We start from the raw sequence: 23,485 nt of genomic DNA, 5'->3' as shown, positions 1-23,485 counted from the left end.
TATGCCCAAGTCCAAAATTACTATACGAAACTATCGAAACATCAAATCTTGATTCCAATGTCATTTACTCAAAAGTCAAACCTTGGTCAACTCTTCCAACTTAAAGCTTACAAATTGAGAATTACTCTATCAAATCAATCCCGAACTTCCAAAAAATTAAAACTAAATACATCATGTGAAGCTATTCAAAGTCTCAAACTACCGAACGAAATGCTAACGCTTAAAACAACCGGTTGGGTCGTTACACAGGCACATGGGTGTGCTGAGTGTTTGTGTATTGGCATTGGAAAGGATTGAGTTTTGAGCATGTATTGATATCCTAGGCTCGTGTAGACACCTTTATATATATATATATATATATATATATATATATATATATATATATATATTTATTTTTTTTGACACACGCAGATTCATGCATTTCTCATACGCACGGGACTTGTTAATGGATTGTTGGATACTTGGAGAGTGTCATATTTGTGTATACATTGAACATTTATCATCCATTGACATTTAGACTCTTGTTGGAGCATTCGTATAAATTCTATTGGGAATTGCTGAGAAAATGAACTTTATCTATACATAACCTCTTTGTGATTATGTAGAAGTACTTGAGTTAGAGCTTCTTGGTGCAAGTTATATTAATATGCGAATGCGGTGCAATTTGTACATGTTTTGACTTGGTTATTTGAAAAGCATGCTTACTACCTTCTTCTCCATTGTGCACCTTATTGTTGATATCCACTATTCTATGACTGTTTTCTTGGATACTTCTGTGTATTATATATGCTATTGAGTTGCACAGGTTATATAAACCAGATATCTTTTGGACTAAAAATCATCACTACTTCATTGAGGTTAGTCTTGATACTTATTGAGTATATGGTATCAGTTTTACTTATACTATACTTCTACACCTTGCTTGCACATTTTAGAGCTGAGTTGTTGTCGATGCCAAAGGCTAGCATTGAAGATGTACCAACGTTCCAGTTGAAAGCTATCACTTTGTTCATGGTAGTTTAGGACTTGTATTTCTGTTTTTATATATATATATATATATATATATATATATATATATATATATATATATATATATATATATATATATATATATATATATATTCTAATATATGTTGTATTTCCTTCGTACCATCATTATAAATTTAAATCTTAGTGGCTCATGACTTATATTAGCAATCCTTGGGATAGTTGTATTGATTTCCGCAAGCTTATTTATTATTTATTCGAGTTGTTTTATATAATGGATGACTTACCTAATGGGTTGGATTAAGTGACATCACGACTTGATAGGTTTTTGGGTCGTGACAAGTATGCTGAGAGTGCACTATCTGTATTACTATAATCTTTACCGTGTAAACAAAATCTTTGTTTGATCATTGCATTTATACAAATTCTTATAGTAAAGGATGAATCAACAATCCATAATTTTCAGCATGTAGCTAGGCATGCTGCTTTTCACCTAGAGCTATGGATAAGGCGAACAAAAGAGGCAAGAAACAAAGTACAAATGAGATTCTACAACCTACCAGGGTTGTACCAAAGAGGGCAACATCTAAAACTAATTATAAATGATGATTAAATTATTTATTTTGAATATTAGATCCGTCAATACATATCAAGCTTTTCAAAAAGATTAAATGTTACATTGGCAACATGATTTCTTCTTGATTGCACTTATGAAGCCTTTTCAAATTGCAAGGCATATTCAAAAGCATAAAAGGAGATTGGGCATGCACATAGCTGGTTTAGACAGTAATGGAAAGATATGGTACTTTATATGATGCAATAGAAGTGGAGGTGGTGCAAGACACAGAACAATAAATCACCTTGAGGTTGCTTTTTCATGAATTTGGTAAGTCAATGTTGACAACTTAGTAAATTTTAAATGTGATACATTGGAGAGAATTGAACTATATGGATAGTTTGTATTACTTAGCTAGTGATATGGAACTATCATGGTTGGTGGGAGATTACTTTAAGGTAGTCACGAATAAGGAAAAAAAGATTGAAGGGCTTCCAGTTTATCCTCCAGAGTATGAGGACTTTGCCTTTAATACAAATTCTTGTAGATTATTTGAGGTTGGATTTATGGGCAGTCTGTATACATGGTGGAATGAGAGAGTTGTTGATGATTGCATGTTAAAAGACTAGACATAATATTGTGAACCAACACTTTCAATCTTGTCTTTGTCAATTGGAAGTAGAACATCTCTCCTATATGACATGCGATACTATTGTTCACTTGTGGAAAACAAGTTCTACACTACATCAAGACATTTAGTTTTCTCAAATTTTGGATGGAACATGAAACATTCGTAGATGTTGTTAGGCAAAACTGGGAGGTGGATCTCATTGGGAACCAGTTAATTGTGTTCAAATAGAAAATAAAAAAAGGTGAAGGAAGCCTTATTACATGGAGTGTGGAGGCATATGGGGATGTTTTTAACAATTGAAAATCTGGGAAGACATTGTGTAGATCAAGGAAGAGTCAATTTGAAAGGTGCCAAGTGAAGTAAATAAAATGGTGCTTCAGAAAGCACAAGCAAAATTGAAGAAATACTTGTATTATGAAGAAGACTTTTTGAAATAAAAGAGAGGTATGACATGGTTTGCAGAAAGGGACAGAAATACTAGGTTCTTCCAGAACCTAGTAAATGGGAGGAGGAAGAAATTTCAACACAACAAGATTTAAAACTTGACGGGAAATTAGGTTGAAATAATTGATCAAAATGCCTTGGAGGTAGTATCCTTTTTTCCACAAGCAATTCACATAAGAAGAGGAGTCAGATGACTATGGTATAGTACAACATGTCCCTTCAATGGTTTTTCATGAAGAAATGTGGCTTTATGCACTCCTTTATCTTTGGAGGATGTTAGAATAGCAATATTTGAATTAAGTGTGGCAATTGTGTGTGGACCGAATGGCTTTTCAGGTTTGTTTTATCAAACTTATGGGGATATTATGAAGAATGAGGTGCATAATGTGGTAAGGCTTTTTATGATGGTCATACAGTACCAAAGTCCATCACTCATACAAATTTGGTGTTGTTGCCTAAGAAGCATATGATAAAAATATTTTCAGACATGAGGCCTATAAGTTTGAGAAATTTCATCAACAAGGTGATCATTAGAATGGTTCATGATAAGCTTGAAGGGATTCTACATTCCCTTATTTCAACAAATCAATCCAGTTTTGTAAAGGTGATAAATATTATTGAGAATGTACTACTCACAAAAGAGATTGTGACTAATATAAGAAAGAGAGGGAAGTCGGCTACTATGGTAATCAAGCTCGACTTAGCCAAAGCTTATGATAGGGTCTCATGATTTTATCTTACAAAGGCAGATGGGGTTTGATGAAAAGTTCATAGACACAATATAAGGTTGGTCACCAATAATTAGTATTTGATGTTGTTAAATGGGCAACCTCATGGGTTCTTTCTTTCCACTAGAGGGGTAAAGCTAGAAGACCCCTTATCTTTTGTGTTGTTCATCCTCTCTATGGAGGTATTATCTAGGGAACTAAATAAGCTATTTGCAAATAAGGATTTCAAGGGGTTTAAAATGCCTAAGTGGAGATCACACTTGAATCATCTTGCCTATATTGATGTCACAATCATTGTTACCTCTGCTCAAAGAGTCTTTCGAGATGATCATGAAAACACTGAAGGAGTGTGAGAAGGTGTCAGAGAAAAAGATAAATAGAGACAAAAGCTCATTTTATATGCATGAAAGAGTGATGATAATCTTGCATCAAGAGGTACAACAATTTGCAGGTTTTTTAAAAGGGTAGTTTCCTTTCACTTATTTGAGTTGTCCTATTTTCTGCACTAGAAGGAGAAAAGGTTTATTACAACGAAAAGGTGAAGACAAATATACAATCATGAAAGGGTAATTTGCTTTCTTATAGGGGAAAGCGGTACTTATAAAACATATGTTGCAAAGCATGCCAATTCACTTACTATCGGTAGTTGATCCTCTCAAATATGTTCTTGATGATCTCCAAAAAATTATTGATACATTATTTCAAAGTAATAAGGAGGATAAGAGGAGTAGGCATTGGTCTTCTTGGTTGACCTTCTGTCTACCAACTCAAGGGGGTGGACTAGGATTTCGGTCACTTTATGATGTGTCTAAGGTACAATTTGCTAAGTAGTACGATCACTTTATGATGTTTCTAAGCTACTACTAGCTAAGTTGTGGTGAAAATTTCGGACTTGCAAATCATTTTGGGAAGATTTTATATGGAATAAATATTTCAAGAAATAAATTCCTATTTTGGTGCAATGGAAAGATAGATCATGTGTGAAAGAAAATGTTATAGGCAAGGGATACAACTGAGCATGAGATTTGGTGGGAACCAAAGACTGGCACTTCTAACATTTGGTATGATAGTTGGACTAGATTGGGGGTATATCACATTGCTCTAGAGGACTTTCACATAAACAAAGACATTCAAGATGTGGAAGAACTCATAGAGGATGGCCAATAGAAGGTACAACAATTGAATAATTTATTTCCGTAAAAGGTGGTGGATCATATTAGGCAGGAATTGGGTATAATAGAGGATGCGGACTAGTGGGATAATCCACGGTGGATCTAGGAAGTTGAAGGTGAGTAGTGCATAAGATTTGTTAAGGCATAGGGCTTCAATCTCACTACCTTTCAAGACTATGTGGGTGAAGGGTGTTCTTTTCAAGATGTCCTTCTTTCTTTAGAGGACTTAGAAGTTTAAGATACTTTTTGACAATGTAATTGAGTGGATGAGACATTGTACCTAGGTATTGGCTGTCAAGACCCAAATCGGAGGGCCGCGACGGGCACCCGGTACCTTACTCAACCGAGTACCAACGTAACATATCTATCTTATCACACAATCATAAGTAAATGGCCAGAAAGGCCATCATGAAATAACTAAAATAAAACATAAGGGAATACTAGACATAAGACGACCCAACATGATATAGAAACTTATACACGTGGCATACAGGCCTATAAGGCCGACTGATCATTTGTACACTCAAAACATAGGCTGATAAAGCCATACAAGTATCCATATACATGACATCTGTCTACAAGCCTCTAAGAGTAAATAAATGTCATAAAGGTCGGGACAGGGCTCCGCCATACCAATCAATACATATTCAAATCATACTGACCAAATAGGCAACTCCGGAGCAAGTGGAGTGCACCAACACCTTCCGCTGAGCTGATAGCCTACTAGGAGGACTGTTAACCTATCTATTGGGACCTGCGAGCATGAAACATAGCATCCCCAGGCAAAAGAGACGTCAGTACAAATAAAGTACCGAGTATGTAAGGCATGAAAGAAACATAGTGTAAAGAACTCAACATATAAGTTTGAATATCTCTGTGAATCGTAAAACATTTATAATGTCATGCATATGCGTGTAAATATCATACCATGCATAGGTATATGAGTACATAACATCATCAAGCCTCTAAGGGCATCTCATCATATCTTCTAGGCCTCTATGGGCAAAATCATCAACGTATACCAGCTGATCAGGTGGTGATACGTATATAACGCAGTAACTTTTCCCTATACCCCATATATATATATATATATACATATACATGTATATATATATGAATGTACATGTATAAATGAATGCAGTGCATAATGAAGTAAGTCAATAAGATCTCTCGGGCTGTCATAAGATCAATATGCCGTCGGATAAACTTTATCAACTATGTATTTTTCTGAGACCCATGAACAGAAGATATAATAATAAGACACATGGGAAATCAACAACATAGGCACCCCTAGTGCTTCTATGAATAGAGGCATTTATGAAAGTTGTGTGTTTGCTCATTTCGTCTGTATCGTGTGGATCATGCCAAAAGGAAAGAAGGGATAGCCTTAACATACCTTTGTCGTTTACCTAACCACACGACGTCGGTTCAGCCTGTTAGTACTTCAATTTACAACAAACAATAAGGGACCATTGTTAAGCTTACGAAAGCTAGAACTCAACACAAATAAGCGACTAGCTCATCTACGAAATTTTGGACAGCACCTCCCCTTACAATACATCACCAAAATAGTCCACACCATCTCACCTAACAACCAAGTTCTAACTTGCTCTTTCCAATCCTTCTCTTCTTCCAAAAACATCAACCAAATAGCAATAGTATTCTTAAGTTATTCCTACTAATTTCCAGCCTAAAACATCAAGAATTCAACTACAAAATAGTCCAGAAACTACAACACTTCAACATGAAGTTCAACTTACTTCACAAGTTTCCTTTATCAAATCAACTAGATATACATAGATGATCTTAAATACATATAGGAGAAGTTAAACCTTACCTTGGCAGCAATAATACTCATCCAACTAAGCTTTACTTCATGCTCAAATAAGCTCTTTACCCCAAACAACAAAGTAGAGAGATAACTAGGTGATCTTGATCTTCCAAGAGAGGAATCACCTTACCAACTTGTGGATTTGGTCTTGAACCATAGGATAACTTTGAAAGAGATCTTGAGCTGATATTTTGGAGATCCTTCATGTTGCAATAGAGAGAGAGGATTATGAATTATTTTCTAAGTGAAATTGATATATATCTATGTTTATATGGCCCCACTAATGGGCTTGGGAAGATGGGTCTTGGGCTTCCCCAAGACTTTCCCATCTTTATCCTTTTCCATTCCCTTTTAATATTATCCATAAGCTCTAAGTAGGTGATGCACCTACTTGTCACCTACTTAATCAAGTAGGTGATTCATGTTGGTCTTTTTCCATTTTGAAACATGTGTCTAATCCTCATTAAATAATTTAGACATGTGTCGAGTAGCTCAAGAAAGTAGGACAAAAAGTAAGTTGGTGAAGCAAGCATGTTGGGTAAGCAAGTAGCTCGTTTTTATTTGTCCAAAATCTCCTTTCTCACGTTTAAGTGCATTCGTCCTCAACCTAATCGTTTGTATGTTGAACAAAAATACGGGATGTAATATCATTAGATCACTTTATATACTTTCAAAGAGAATCTCATTTCTGAGCTTACATCAATTGACTTACGGCGTACATTCACGTACGAAAATATGGGGTATAACATCATTCCCCCCTTTGGAACATTCGTCCTCGAATGTTGACTGATGCACTTATCATTCTCATAACCTATTGCTCTTGCAAATACTTTAATACTCTCATTGCCATCTAGGCAATTGTTCTGTGAATAAATCCAAAGGCCAGGGCATTCCCCCCTTTAGGCCTCTTTCTCACACCACGACTTGTGGTCGAAATTCTTCCAATCTCGTATCTATTACTACCTTCTATCATGCAGTCTGTACGAATTTGTCCTTGTATGTGCGCCTATGCAACTCTTCTCTCATTTTTCATCCAGCTTTTAGCCAATCTCTAGGCTTCACTTTGTGAACATATACAGAATTATGACAAGCTGTCCCTCTAGGCGTTTATGGCTTTACTATATCTAAGTAGGTCATACTATACCATAACTCTTACTTTAGTTTATTATTACTGAGGTCTGCTACCAAACTCCAGGTTACTCTCGTTGCTTATCCTATATGTATAAATCTAAGTCCTTTAATGCTTCCTCATTACTGTTCATCTTAAGAATGACGGCCTAATCTCATCTCATACTTTGTAACTTTTATCCATCTATTGTTGATTCACCTCAATGTTGATATATAATCTACCACTGATAACTTGAAACCTCTTACATAATACATTGTCACTAGGGCTCACGTCGCATCAAGGAACATTTGAAGTGATTTTCCTAATCAACTTCAATAACTGTATTTCATAGCATCCCAATGTGATTCATCTTATGGGGTATTTTAATCCCGTGTAATTCATGAAATTCCTTTTCTTTAGATCATTACTCAATCAAATGTCTAAATGTCATCCTCTTTTCTTTCACAATTACACCCTTATTCTAGTACTAGGGCAGCATTCCATCTCTTCTAAATGCTCCTAGTCTTCGACTCCTCTGAGTTCACTCATGCTATACTGAGCTTTCTATAACTTACGGAAACCATCAGCTCTCTTGTTTTGATGGACTTAATCACGAGGACTTACCTATTCTTACTCGCCTTTTCTTATCCTTACTCATGTCTTCCTAAAACCTTATCTCTCTACCATACTTTAGCTTGCGATCTACACATATATATTTATACTACTCGCAACCTCCTCTAACTTGCTTGCACCATAGATTTCCTTATGTTATCCTGGAACCTCAAGCGAGACATCACATTGTCTCTAACTCTTATTTACTCTCTTAACTAGACCTCTCGATACCTGGAAACAATAGGCTGGTAGATATATCACTGACGACACCGCTATTATTTCTTGATACTGAATCCCAGTGCTTCTAGCCCTCTATCTGAAGTACAGACTATTTACAACCTTCTGCACGTGAGTATCTCGTACATTCTTTACCTTTACCTTACATACCTTAAAATCTCGCATCGTATCTTCCATCTCTTTCATAACCTCCATTCCTTATAGGTATAATTCACATCCACAACTTGAAGCTCTACTATAATACTTGCACCTCTGGCGCATACACAATCCAGTAGGAGCTTCATACTGACTTCTTATGAGGCCTTCTAACTTGCTTTATCGTAGAGCCGCTATAGAATATGGCTGATGTACTATCTCTCTTGTACCTCTGATATTAAGAGTGATTCTGCAATGGTTTCAATCACGATTTCTATAATTATCTAGGTCCAATAATCAAACTCCTGATTTACTTAGGTGATGTAACTCTTTAGTTTCCTCTTCTCTCTCAGCCTTTATATAGGCTTAAGCTATCTTCCGATCTGTGGCTCGGGGTATTAGTTATTACTTTAGCCTTTCATGGACGCTATGAAATATCAATAATATACTCTTCTAATAATTCAATCATTTGTCTATGACCCGGGCTCAATTCTTTCTTTTAACTTATATCAGAGTCTTCTACGGCTGTATGAATGTCAACATATATGCTGCATGGATAATACTCCAAAATCTTAAATGCGTTTATAATGTAAACAACTCTGAGTCATTGATAAAATAATTTCTTTCGTTCCTTCTCAGCTTTCTTTAAACGTAAGCAACTACTTTTCCTGGTCATTCTGCTACCTGCTGCATGAATAATTGGCTTATCTTAGTGCCCACAAATACTAGAATTTGTTGTAACTCATATGATCTCAAATGACACTTTTGGATTTTTTTTTCACTTCCCATTCATTAGCCATGGTAGGTGCTACTTTCTAATGGAGTGCATATAATGTTGTAGTGAGACTGTTTTACATGACCATTTCTTCTTCAAGTTACTATGCTTAGGTTGAAGCCTTCTTCCTTATTTCCTCAGCTAGTCTTTCATTATAGTACTTAGGGAGGACCCTCTGACTCTTGTAAAGCTGCGAGCTTATTACATCGTATACTCGACGTAATTTTTTTGATGTTCTTCCTCGCCTATAATTATCCTTAGTTACTTACCTCCACGCCCTTGTGCTTGTAGGGTTGCTTCTGAACTGATATTTTGACTGTCTTCCTAGTGGCACTCTCTTTTATTTTCGTAAAACCAATACGGTACCTTTAACTACCCCAACTCCAATATGAATATCTCAAGGAATACAATGTCATAACTACGAGACTGAATTCACCATATTGGGTTTCACTATGTTTATTTTGCACGATCTGTTGATTTATCTGTATCCTCTTATCTAGCCATAACTAGACTCTTCCTGAATCAACTACTAACTACTCGTTGGTCCATTCTCATATATATATTTCGCGTAATCTCTCTTGGGATATGTCCTTTGTCTTAACTTACCTCTCGCACTGGCTCCTTATGTATCAAGTATTCATTCGTACTTATTTATCAATAACATCCTGGCCAGGAACCTTTACTTCCCCTCCCTGTCGTCGTGCTTGCGTAATGTTCTGGAGTCGTAACCTATATGTGGGATTTGAATAAGTGCAATCTCATCTATTTCTCATTTTTATCGCATTCTTCCTTTACTATTCCATAGTTCCCTGAACCATATAACTCCTACTTAATACTATATCACACCATCGTTCCCCCTCTCTTCATCTTTAGCGTCTTTTCACATATTCACTGACTCTTACTAGCCTTGCAGTAATCCTTCTAAATCAAGGATAACAAAATTTCTTACTCATGAGGGTGACACCTAGTGTAAGTGGCACACTTAGTTTCTTAAGCCTAACTCTGCTCACAGTGCTTGCTTTAGGGAAGTATCTTCCTAAATGAACTTTAAAGGTTATTCTTTTGTTGTCCATACCACTATTGCCGGAACTCTATCTCTAAAATTCTCACGATGCCGACTATTATAAAATCCTTCGTTCCCTAATTCATGTTAAGTTTATCTTATTCACTAGCCCATACTGATTTCTATTACTCCGGGGGTCTAATTTTTCCTTCTGGTAATCACGTTGGAGTCACCAACTCATTTCTCGAAATGGGGATATGACTAGGCTTATACTCTTTTATTGCCTCAAGGCCTGTCACCTCTTGTCTTTTTCTTCACTTGACTATAGACTTTATCATCGTGTCATATTTTGATTTGCCTTTATCACTCACTTATCACATCATGCTCATTATATTTCATTTACTCTCTTCTTATTCTCCTGCTAATATTTTCTGTCTATTACTTTATTCTGAAAGCTTTAACAAAATATTCTTTTACTTTTAGCTCCCCTTGCTCCATCCACTATCTCTTCGGGTTATCTGACATTCTCTCTACCAGGGACGGGAGCCATACTAAGATAAATATTTATCCCTTCTAGGATTCAAGTGCCTATCTTTGTAATTTTTTGAACATTCTAGTATTCATATCTATTTATACTATTCTAGAATGCACCGTCTGGGTGTCTCACAAGGATAATTATTACCACGTTTGCAATATCCTTCGGAAATGTCATCTAACGCTAACAATCCATCCACCATTTTGGGTTACTCTAACCCCAGCTAGATCCTGATATCCCGTCCTTCTCTTAAACTATATATGTTGGCTCTCATGGAGTATAACTGATATGGGTGTGCCAATTGTACATACCTCTATTACAATTGAAGGTGACTCAAAATGCTTATATTTCTCTACCTGAATTTTAAATACTGATAATCTTCACTAATTGGGTACCTCGTACCCTTCTTCGCCTTGCTTCTTTTACTTGTTGAAACTTGTATCTACCTTCTGATTCTCTCGTTGCTTTAAACTATATGGGTGGATAGATATTCATGCCTTAGGGCTCCTTATCAAGAAGATTACACGTCTTCGTACACACATGATCTAATGAAGACCTCATATTTACTCATCATAAGCTTGATGCAAAATTGAGTTTCTCTTACTCAACTCTTCCACAGCCAAAGTCAATCTCTTACCAGTTTTCTTTCTAGATGTATGTATCGTTGTATTACGAATAAAATAGAATTTAGGAGTTTGAATTCTTACAATTGAGCTCTACCACACGATCTAGAGTAAGAAGAAAGAGTGATAGTCCTAAATGCCCTATAGCCTCCTGCTTATAAGGGTGCTGCACAACACACCCATAAACAAGACAGTACTAGACACGACTTGTAGACTCCCTAGGACAGAACTGCTCTGATACCACTTTTATCACGACCCAAATCGGAGGGCCACGACGGGCACTCGGTGCCTTACTCAACCGAGTACCAACGTAACATATCTTTCTTATCACACCATCATAGGTAAATGGGCCAGAAGGGCCATCATGAGATAACTGGAATAAAACATAAGGGAATACTAGACATAAGATGACCCAACATGATATAGAAACTTATAAAACATGACATACGGGCCTATAAGGCCGACATGATCATTTGTACATTCAAAACGTAGGCCGATAAAGCTATACAAGTATCCATCTATATGACATCTGTCTACAAGCCTCTAAGAGTACATAAACATCATAAAGAAGACAAGTTAGCTACAAGCCTCTAAGGGAACTAAGGTTTAGCTACAATTGTTCACTATTACTAAGAAGACAAGTTTGAACAATTCCTAAGTTATAAAGATTGTGATTCTTATTTTAAACTAATTAACTAGAAAATACTAAAAAGCCGTAAAATTATCAACTAACAAGACTAAGGGTTGGAAACAAGATTAAGGAGGCCTAGAGTTATGATTTCCTTGATTGTTGGAATCCTCCCCACTATGTTTCTTACAAATTCGCCTAAGTATTTTCTACCGATTGTGAGTAATTTGGGTGTTATAGCTCTCTCTCGATCCGCTACCATAATTTACTGGACATATTCTCTCGAACTACGCTAGTTGTCACTAATTTACCGCTCACTACGATCACACTAAGGTTTCGTTATCTCTAATTCCGCCTTTAAACCCTCCGTATTGATTTCTCAAATACGTTAGGAGTGGTGTGGTTCAATAACTACCTAAATGTGTACTCTCTCTCGAGCAGTACACACTAAATAGGCACAGTTAATTGAGAGCTCGTCAATCAACAACAATGAAAATATAGTTGAACAAGTAGAAAAAGATCAACGGTAAGTTTATATTAAACGTAGTGAAAAATTATCTTTCAATAGGTTCCATCAAACCCTAGATGAGAGAGTTTAGCCACTCATAAATGTATAAGCAATCATCATGATGTTCAAAAATATTAAACTACAAAGTAAAGAGAGAAACTGATGGAAAACTTGTTTGATTCTTGCTCCACAGTGCTTTGTAGCCTTTTCCTTCTCCAAAATAATGTCCAACCCTTTCTCAACTCGTTTAGGGAGTATTTATATGTTAGGTCAATGTCCTTGAGTCCAAATATGTGTCGGAGTTTTTTAATTAACGCACTTTTGATCACCGGGCTATAGACCTCGCGAGGCCAGGCTTATAGTGTGGTCCGCCTGGCTACAGATCTAGCTACGCCTGGCCTGTAGCATGGTAAAGTTGGCTACAGAGCTGGCTACACTTGGCTTGTAGCCAGGATTGGGTACTTGGTATTTTTGTGCTCTTTTCTTATATTTTCGTCATCTTTTCGTGCAACTCTCATTCGACTCTTTCTTCCGATACTCCTACACATCAATACGACATAATTTAGCTCAAATGTCGCATAATTAATCACTATACCAACAAAATATAAGGCGAGTAATGTACTAAAAGTATAGCATTTTGGCCAAATATCACCACCCCATACTTAGACGTTGCTCGTCCTCGAGTCAACCACCAATTAACATTAACCTAGAGCACTTTATTTTCTTTTAGCACATCGGAAGCACACCATACCTATGACTATGGTTGATAGAAACAAATAAACTTTAGCATATGCCTTCAACACACACTTCTCTTGAAAAGGTCCGATTTCCTCGTTGCGACCTTTATGACCCCGGCATGTGCCTTTACGAAAGAATTTGCTAACATGGCAAATGAATCGATGGAATTTGGTGGCAGGTTGTGATACCAAATCATTGCTCCCTTCGAAAGGGTCTCTCCGAATTTTTTCAACAGCACGGATTCGATTTCATCATCCTCTAAATCGTTATCCTTGATGTCGCATGTATATAAAGTAATATGCTCGTTGGGATCGGTAATCCCATTGTATTTGGGTATGTCTGGCATACGAAACTTCTTTGGAATAGGCTTCAGAGCCGCAGTTGGAGGAAACGGCTTTTGTACAAACTTCTTTGAATCCATCCCTCTCAAGATTGGCGGTGCCCCTGGTATCTGATCAACTCGAGAGTTGTATGTCTTCATTTTTTTATCGTTGGCTTCGATTCTCTTCTCCCCTGATTTAATTCTTTTGGTGAGCTCCTCAAGCATTTTCATTACTGCAGGATTAGTCTCCAATTCGTTACCATTCGACCTTTCCGGTACTGGCTCAGTACGGCAAGTAATTTCCGGCTCAACCCTATTCGGAGCTCTATGTTGATTTTGTAACTGAGCAATAGCGGCTTGCTGAGCCTAAAGCATCTCGAATATCAATTGGAGACTGATTCCTTCGTCTCATCTGCCCTGTGTTCCTTGGCCACTAGATCGGCCTTCTCTGTGTACACTCCCATCGAGATCTGCGCCTAGGTCCGTGTTTAGAGCAACGTGCGAACTGACATTGACTGGGTTGGTAACCGGTGCTGCCCCGAGATTAGCCTGTGGCACCTCGATTCCTGGAGCGATCACATTTTTGTTTTCATCGTGGAATCCGAGGCCATTGTTACCGTGTGTGAATGCGTTTTGTGAGTTTGACATGTTTTAACCTGAAAGCAAAGGCACTCAACAAGAACAAGCGTAAAATAGTGTATTTTACCAGAATCAGTACTGAACAATCACTATTATCCTTAGCCCCACGGTGGGCGTCAAATTGTTTACCCTAAAATTTGAGTAACAATTAAACTTATTTAGTGGTTTTAAGGATACGTGACTTAATCCAATACCAATTGACAAACAAGGAATTGAATAGATAAAATGAATAGTAAAATAAATCAAACCGGAGTTCTAGCAGCGCTTTCGACCTCGATTCGAGATGGTCTCGAGATTGGGTAAGAAAAACAGTAAAGAACAGAAGATAAACAATGATGAACAGTAATGGATAGTAAGTAAAATAGAGAGCATCGTTTTTGTATAACTTTCTCAGTGAATCAATGCCCCTTACAAATGAATGGGGTCCCTCTTTATATAGTAGAGGAATCATAAATAAGGTACAATTCTAATAACAGAAATAAATCCCATGATTGGCATCAATAACCACTTGATTCGATCTATTCCGGGATTTCTGCCAAGATCTTCGGTCGGTTGCTAATATCTCGCCATTCTGTTATTATGCCCTATTGAAGTCGGTCATGCTCGGTCTCGATCTTCATGCTTCATACTCTGTCATTGAGCCTGAGCCTGGTCTATTACGAGCTTACTCTTCGAGGCAGCTCCTCGTACCTACGAAATCTGACATGCCCGATTTCGACCGTATACAATTTATTTTTTCTTAAACTCCGTGCCCAATCAAATATGTTCACATAAATTGGAACTAAGGAAGTATAATTTTAGGTTGGAATGCCTAATAGGTACAAGGGATAATTAAAGTATCAAAACAAGATTTGGACCCAACTTTAAGGAGCCGCCTATAGATTTAGCCAAAAAATAACTAATGACCCGTTTGGATTAGCTGATTTGAAATAGTTGATAAGCATTAGGTGCTGAAAAGCACTTTTTAGTACTGAAACTGATTTATTAAATAAGCAGTTACGTGTTTGGATACAAGTGCTGAAATTGATAATAAGCTGCTGCAATATTTGATAAAAAAGTGCTGATAAGCTCTTTTTCTGTTAAAATGACTTAAATAACCTTAGACTGTTTACACTTATAACGGCGTAATTTCTTCAAAATTTTAGATTCCAAATACAAAATATTCTATTTGTCATTTTATTTTAAATACAACTGTGCTTAGATAAGATAACTTCTATAATCAATATAATTTATTTTATGATAAGCATATAATCATAAGTTATAATAATTAATAAATTAATAAAAATTTCTTAGTAAAAAATAAACCTAAATAGGACAAAATATTTGAAGAGAAATAAACATTGATACACCAAAAATTTGATATGTCCTCATTTATTACATACTGTTGAAAGATTAATATACAATCACATAGATATAAATATGCAAAGGATTAGAGAATTTATTTTTCTTAAATAGTCAATGAGAATTGCAGACTTGAAGAGACTGGGGGAGGGGAGGTTAGGTTGAAATAGTACTTCGGGCAGTGAATATCGATGTAAGAGTTTAGTTCTAAAAAAGAATATTTTAAGGATAAAATAGTAAAAATTTTGGTCAAACTTAAAGTGCTTATAAGCTAAAAATTCATAAGCTGGGGGTGACCAACTTATGACTTTTGGCTTATTTCTGATTTATAAGCACTTGACTTATAAACACTTTTAACTTTATCAAACGCGTAGATAAATTAAAAAGTACTTATAAGCTAGTTTGATCAGCTTATAAACTTAGCCAAAAACATGTAAGGCGATTACCCCTAGTTTCTGATATGTGAAGGATGCATTTGGAAAAATTCAGGTACTAGCTCGATATATCAGCCCCATAAGCGGGAACCTATACATGAAAAAATAGTTGTACTCACATCTTAGGTTTATAATATAAACATAATAACGACCACTTCTTTTCTTTTTTATAAAACATAAAACACACTTCTCTTAAGTTATCGCCGCCGAAGCAGCCTCTGTTTTCACTCTCTTCATTCACTGGTAAACTACTGCTCCCCAACTAAAACCCCATATGGATTTATCCTCTTTATAGCTTAATTTTCTCTAGTTTCCCTCAGCTTAGCTTTGTATGTTGGATACAAAAATGTTTTGTCACTTCCCTGCTTCTTTTTCTTCAATTTGCATGGCTTTTCGTGCAAATTAAGAGTTTTTTTTGGTTGTTTTACCGGAGCTGCTAAATTTGAGTTTTCAAGAACTTCCCATTAGAAAAATGAAATGGGTTGTGTTTGCAAATTCGAAAACAAGAGGTTTTGATCCTACTGAATTCTTTGTTGGATATTGATTCCGTTATTTTTGGTGTTTTTTTTATAGTTAGATGCTGGTCTTATGATTTGAGTGTTCAAACTCCTTATTTGTGTAATTTACAAGACCAACTTTTTTATAATATTAGATATTAGAACTCACAGTTTCATACAAAATGTTGTGTGATTCCCAGCTTGTTTTCTTGAATTTTTCATTTTCATCATGACAATTAGAGGAGTTTTCATACTCCGCTTCATGCAAGATTAAAATTTGTAGATTGCAATCGTTTAGTGGTTTTTGTTGGAAATGCCATGTGTTTGGTGCCATATTTCAGCTTTGACTTCATCCCATTCCAATTATGAAGGCTAGAAGTAAAAGAATTTGCTCGGATTTTTCTTAATTTTATCAAGTATTGTTCAGATTGGATTTCTCAGGCAATTCGGTTTCATTTTGTGTTACAGATTGATCTAAAATTCTCGTCAAGGCTTCCCCTTTTTGGTGGTTTTGTAAGAATGAACTTATTTTGGCTGCATATGTAGCATGGCACCTGCTCAACATATAGGACAGACAGCTTTAGATAGGAAACCAAATTTTTCTGTTAAAATTGCTGCTTCTGGTAAAACGAACACTTTACCATATAATTCCGAGAAGAAAGGTTTCAACTATAGATATAACATTGTTCAAATGGAAAGTACCTTGAATGCACGGACTACTAAAGCTTCAAACAGTGCCACGGATGTGGCTGTCGATGTAACTGGGTTTGCAAGAAGCAGCGACATCAGATTAGCTACGAAGGAAGATCCTGATGAAACTGAATACTCGAGCTCATTTGCTGACACTACATCTGGAAATGATAATGGTTCTGGGCCAAGTGATGCCGAAGTGGAGTCACGATTCTATGATGATAGTGGCTTGGTATCTTCATTCGACAGATTTGGCAGCTTGTTTCCAATAAGGTGTGGATTTCTTGCTTGGTGCATTTTTTTAGAGCAAGGAAGATTTGTTTAGTTTTATTGTTTTTTGTCTAAATCACTGGTTCCTCCTTGGACTGATCCTGTTAACAGTTTTAGTATTCTTTTCTTTTTCTAATTCCCAGTATTCAATTGTTAGATACCCATTTGAATAAGAGGTGCAACAATTAGCATGAATCTTTTCCTTTTCTGAGATATTAACTGAAGTTGTTAACTATTACTTGCCTAATCCTTTAAAACAACTCTAGTACAGTGATGACCAAAGAATGCATTCTAGCCTAGTACGAGCCTACTCTCCCAAAATACCATCCCGGATGGTAATTTTTGAAACATTACCAAAGTGGGACCCATCACACATGTTACAACGTGTTTCTGGATGCTTCAGTCTTGTTCTCCTTCATATGATGTAGGTCCAGCCATTAGCCTAGAGCCCTAAATACTTTTGGTCTTAACTCTTAAGTTCTATGTTTGTATGCAGTAGCCAACATTGTCATTTTCCGAAGATTCGCTATCTTATGGAGTATTACATCTAATCATGAGATCATCCAAGGTAGAAATCAAAGTGCCATTTGTCTTCTATAAGTGCTAATGTAATTAGACGAGAACAGCTATATAACTGTGATCCCGATGGTTCTTTTCTCTTTCTGTTGAAGTTCCTCGTGAACATTTGTCAATGTAATGTGCTCAACAAGTGTCATGAGCATTACATTAATCTTTTTTCCTTTAATTTTGAGAATAAGATATTTTGAAGACTTTCAGCTAGTTCAGGTATAACAAGGTTGCCGAATTTTTCTTTTTGTCCCTAACTAGGTTCCAGCTTCTTCAGCTATTTCTCTTATCCTATACGTTATTCTATAATTTTTCACATAACTCTTTACTGTCCCTTTCCTGGACCTGTGCAGAAAATTTTAAAGGTGGTGTTTTCGTATTACTAGACTAATTCCTCTTGCAGGTTGATCTTAAATCCTCTGCTTCACTAGGTCCAAAAAATGAAGCAGGGTGCCTCCTGTATTTCTTGGAGTCAGGTCCAGTAAACTATGACAAACTAAAATCTGAAGAAGTAAAAACCTTCTTCTTTTTGATTAGATTGAAGTGCCATAATGTGCGGTAGAATCCCATAAAATATGGAAGTCCTGCGTTTAATTTACTCGAGTAACTCTACTTATGATCTTTAAACCTCTTCCAATACGTCAATAACAGTGCTTTCTTAGAGGAACTTATCAAGCGTTAACTCAATCAGCATCCACTTTTAGCTTGACAGTTGTTTCAAAGCTTGTCGTGTACTTTAGGCTTGTCAGGTCCTTGTATAGAGTCCCCTGAGATCTGAGCTTTTAAACATTTAGAATCTTGTATTATGTGGAGAAATTGCTTTAAGCTGTAAATGATACAAGGCATCCGCATGGGATGGAATTAGCTTTGGTTTACTTTTAAATTCCCTTTGGAGGACTTCCTTATTATACCTTTCAGAAGCTTATTTCTGCTTGATTTAATTGATGGCGATATGGTAAGTAACTTCAGCATGCATGAGCTAAATGAAGTTGAACAGTGTAAATTATTTGATTGTGTTCAACTGACTGCTTACATATTTCAGGAAGAAAAAGTTAACTGCTCACTGGAGAGACTTTATACGTCCCATAATGTGGCGGTGTAAATGGGCAGAACTCAAGATCAAAGAGCTTCAGTTGCAGGCAGCAAGGTACAACAGAGAGATATCAGCGCTTGATGGGAAAAAACATCGGGCATTAGATCAAGCTACTTTGGAAGAGTCAGGCTCGAAATCATTGCCATTTATTTATCCAAGGCTCAGGAAAAAGGCCATGAAGAGGAGAAAGAGGAAAAGAGTTGAGGATGGAACAGATATTGCAGCACAAATGTCCACTCATAACCTTTTCTCTTATTTTGGTGTGATTTCTTCTTCATTCTATTTTTGCTTGGCAACCGATGTCTTTTGCCACCATGATAAGTTCTATTTTGGCATGTAATATCTTGCAGAAAATAAAAAGCTGGATTTGGATGGTACACCAGCTGGAGATGATATTAGTAATGCAGGTATGTATTAATGTTCATGGTTTCCCATAATTATTTGAGTTCATATCATTTATCTTCTGCTTCTCTCTTTGTAAAAGAGAGTATGGATTGCTGGGATTTCTTCTGCCTTTGGTTTGTTTTTTCAGCCACCTAGGTTGCTTACCTGCCTTTCAATGTCGGCTTGTCAATGAGAAAAAACCAAATAAAATATTTTCTTTCTTTCCTTTTTTTTTTTCAGTTTGTTGATTGGTAAGGAAATACTAATTTTTTTTAGGGGCAGATAAAGTGAAATTCTGATACCTTTATAGAATTCTTTTCTCTTAACTAATGTTTGATGTTTCCGTCATTCTCCTGGAACACTCAATTCTTGAATAACCAAATCTTTTATGGTCACGCATTTTGAAGCAACATAAGTTGCAAATTTGTTTTATAATTTTGTCAAATGCATGTTCCTTAAGATTACATGTCACTCCAAATAGAGTAACATGATTGGTTGAATAACCTACACACGCATTGCCCATAGGCAATTGTAGAACAAATTTGTACTTATATTTATTTTGGTTGTCGTTGTTCCCTAGAAAAGAGTTGGACCTGTTATTTCGAAACTGCAATGACGCTCTGATGTGTCTTATTTAATTGAAACTCATATTGTAGTCATGTGTGATGCACTGTGGGCTCACTTGCAACTCTTTTGCGTTTTTCATTTTCTTACCAAGGAAGTTCGCCCTTTTGAAAACCTTAGGCCCTAAATTTGGCATAGACCGGAAATGCGCCATTAATGTATTCAAGCTTAAAGATGATTATCTTGAGCTATGTAACGCTTAACAGTTAACTTATAACTAGTTACCAAATCTCTGTGCAGTATGCACGGATCTTCTTATCTTCATACTTCTGAGAGCAATGACACGTGATATTCCAGATCAGTTCTAGCTCAGATGCTATGAACTTTGTTTGACTTGTTTAAAGCTCTAGAATTTTGGAAGTGCATATAACTTGTGCTCCGACTGTGTCTATCAGCATAAAACTAGTTAATGAATGATAAAGTTTCAAAATATAGAATATAAGCCTGTGCACTGTCTGCTATATTTATTCTTTCATCAAATAAAGAATTATAGGTAATTATGAAATTCGTAAATGAGAAGTGAGAATGTCAAGTTCACGTCTGCCCAAGTTTGAATATTCCTAATAAGGACTTGAACAACTTCACTACAGTTTATGCTCAAAAGTATGTCAATCTTAATGTTGAGTTTAAAGTGTTTGTTCTTCTGGCATCTTTACTAAAGGCATAGATATGTCAACAAATTGTTTTTGTAATATAGTTTCACTGGATGTCCCTTATGTTGATTTTTTTTCTGGCATAGCACTGGCAGAACAGAAATCCAATGGCCATGATGAGTTTGGTAATGATGATGATTTGTCAATTCTGGAAAGCAGCAATAGTTTTCTGGAGCAGATCCTTCGCAAAATTGAACTTGTACATAGTCGGGTTCATAAGTTGAAGGACCAACTTGATACAGTGATGACGAAAAATGCAATAAAGTTTTCTTCCTCTGAGAATCTGATGTCAATTGATGGACAGGCTAGCTCTATTCGTAGCCCTACATTCTCGGCATGCAATGGAGACACAATATCAGCTGGAGGTTTATATGCAACATCTCAGCACATGGTAGATTATGATCTTGGAGATTTTGTCATGCCTGACAGTACAATGTCAAGCTATGGAGAGGCTATGCCTATTCCTGACATTATTGAAAGTACAGTAGGACTTTTATCCTCTGTGGATGTCACGCAGCAGCAGGCACAAGTCGGAGATTCAAGCGAAAGAGTAAGACATCTATCCTTTCCAAGTCGAAAAAAAGAGTGAATAATATTGAGTTATGGTTGTTATCTGGCTATGCTAGGTTGATGAATTAATCACTGAGTGGTGTTTGGAGGGCCCTATGGCACTTAATCCTAGGACTAAAAATAGGGACTAGCTTTTGTATTTCATACTTGGTGCTTGGTTTAAAGTGGCGATTACATTTCAATACTATGAGTAAAATAGATTATGTTTCCTGCAAGTCACATCTGGTGCTTGGCTTAGGAAATGCAATTAGGTGTTCTTCAAAAATAGTATTTGGCCCTTATGTGTCGAGTAATCTCCAAATATGCAGTCTGTTTCAATGTGTCGAATGTTTTGGTAATTAATAAGCCCCTAGTGTAAATGGAATTAGTCAAAGATTAAGGGGAAAAAAGTGGTAAAACCAGGCTGCGTTTGAGTGAGGGTGGAGCTGGTTTTGGGGGGGGGGGGGGAGGGATGTGGGAGGCTCTCAGATAAACCAACCTGAGATTAGTCCTCTTTACCCATGTTTTCTAAACCAAAGGACCATAGTTTTCTAAAATAAGCTAGTTCCCCCCATTTATGCCCTTTGTGCTCTTCACTCATTAAAGATGTTGCGAGGCTGGTTGTTTTCCATTGCACTTCAATCCATTGATTGTTTTTATGTATTGCTAATCTACAGATTGTTGATAACATTCTCATACATAATGAAGTAGGACACATTTTGACGATGACTCCTGACAAATCCTTGGAGAAGCATCAAGATGTGAGAAATAATGCCCTTTGTGCTCTTCACTCATTAAAGATGTTGCGAGGCTGGTTGTTTTCCATTGCACTTCAATCCATTGATTGTTTTTATGTATTGCTAATCTACAGATTGTTGATAACATTCTCATACATAATGAAGTAGGACACATTTTGACGATGACTCCTGACAAATCCTTGGAGAAGCATCAAGATGTGAGAAATAATGTGGAAGAAGAAAGCTCTAATCCACCGCCCCCTGCATCAGATCCTAATGCGGCAGTTAAAGCATCCACATCTCAGAAGAATCCACCTCCCCCTGCATCAGAATCTAATGCAGCAGTTAAAGCATCGACATCTCAAGAGCAATCAACATTTAAGTCGAGCTTAGCCTCGGATATCCGTTTTCCCAGAAACAAAAGAAAGCGAGGAGAACGTAAAGCCGGTTCAGTTGGTTGGAATCGTAAAATGCCGGGTGAACTTAATAGCCAGTGACTCTTATATATAGAACATGTTTTGACTTAAAGCAAGTGGGTATTACGCACTTGCTGAACTGCTCAAAATAGTCTGCTCATTTGGGATCTTTCTTATTGCAATACTTGTGGACTTTTAATTTTGAGGATGCCATACTCTAATAGTAGTCAGGTAGAGCTGAAGTGGTTTGAGTATCACGATAGGTAGGGTAACCTTTGTAGATCAGATAATGTATCTTTTACCATTCGCACTGCTAATCAATTGAACACCCTTTTGAAGCAAGTAGAAATTAGTACAGCAATTTGTTCTTTTTAGTGACATGCTTCATATCCTTTCCGAAAATAAGCTCTTACTAGTTGGGATTTTGAATACATTAATTTTAATCAACTCATCAGTCTGTCCAATGGGATGCTACTGGTGTTTCAGATTTTATTGGTTACCTTAACATATTTATTTCAAAAATCCTTCTTGCTGGAGATATCTTGCTTGCTAATAAGTTAACCGTAATTTATAGCAAGTTAGCCGTGTTTGCAAATTCTGGAAATTGGTTGCTAAGTAGACGTGTTTGCTGCTACTATATTTTTTTGGAAACTTACACAAATGTCCCAAATAAGTCTCAACTTACCAATCTCTAGCCATTAGTCATACACTTACCAAAACTAGCCAAGTACATATAAAAATTGGAAAACCAAATAAATAATGTTCTTTCTCTCAAAGAACCGCATACAAAAATCACCTTTCATATTTTTAAGCGTGATTACAACATTAGGCGCAAGACGGAAAGGAAATTTCATGGATGAGGTAGCAAATAAGGTGATGAAATACAAAAAAACAATATGCAATATTCCAAAAATCTAAGCAAAAAAGGAACTTTTTCAATGGGTATAGTTGAAATTCATTGAAAACATATAAATAAGTCAATATACAAAATTTGAGGAAGATTGGAGGTGATTTGGAC

General features: G+C 36.4%; 1 protein-coding gene across 5 annotated transcripts; it reads left to right on the top strand.

The window, feature by feature from the left end:
- Positions 1–16,107: 16,107 nt before the first annotated feature.
- LOC104101950 (uncharacterized) lies at positions 16,108–22,841 on the top strand. 5 transcript variants are annotated; one of them, XM_070177365.1, is made up of 7 exons: positions 16,108–16,230; positions 16,953–17,447; positions 19,054–19,364; positions 19,455–19,511; positions 20,861–21,315; positions 21,992–22,075; positions 22,186–22,841. In XM_070177365.1, the coding sequence occupies exons 2-7, from the start codon at positions 17,032–17,034 to the stop codon at positions 22,546–22,548; spliced, it is 1,686 nt and encodes a 561-aa protein (XP_070033466.1). In that variant the 5' UTR covers positions 16,108–16,230; positions 16,953–17,031; the 3' UTR covers positions 22,549–22,841. The 5 variants fall into 5 exon arrangements, with proteins under 5 accessions (XP_070033466.1, XP_070033463.1, XP_070033467.1 ...); XM_070177362.1 differs by having other exon boundaries at positions 20,852–21,315; XM_070177366.1 differs by having other exon boundaries at positions 20,852–21,315; positions 21,992–22,128; positions 22,217–22,841.
- Positions 22,842–23,485: the final 644 nt, after the last annotated feature.

This window comes from Nicotiana tomentosiformis, chromosome 6, assembly GCF_000390325.3.
Source record: "Nicotiana tomentosiformis chromosome 6, ASM39032v3, whole genome shotgun sequence".
NCBI lineage: Eukaryota > Viridiplantae > Streptophyta > Magnoliopsida > Solanales > Solanaceae > Nicotiana > Nicotiana tomentosiformis.
Note: the sequence above shows the minus strand (reverse complement) of the source record. Positions and strands in the feature narration are given on the sequence as shown.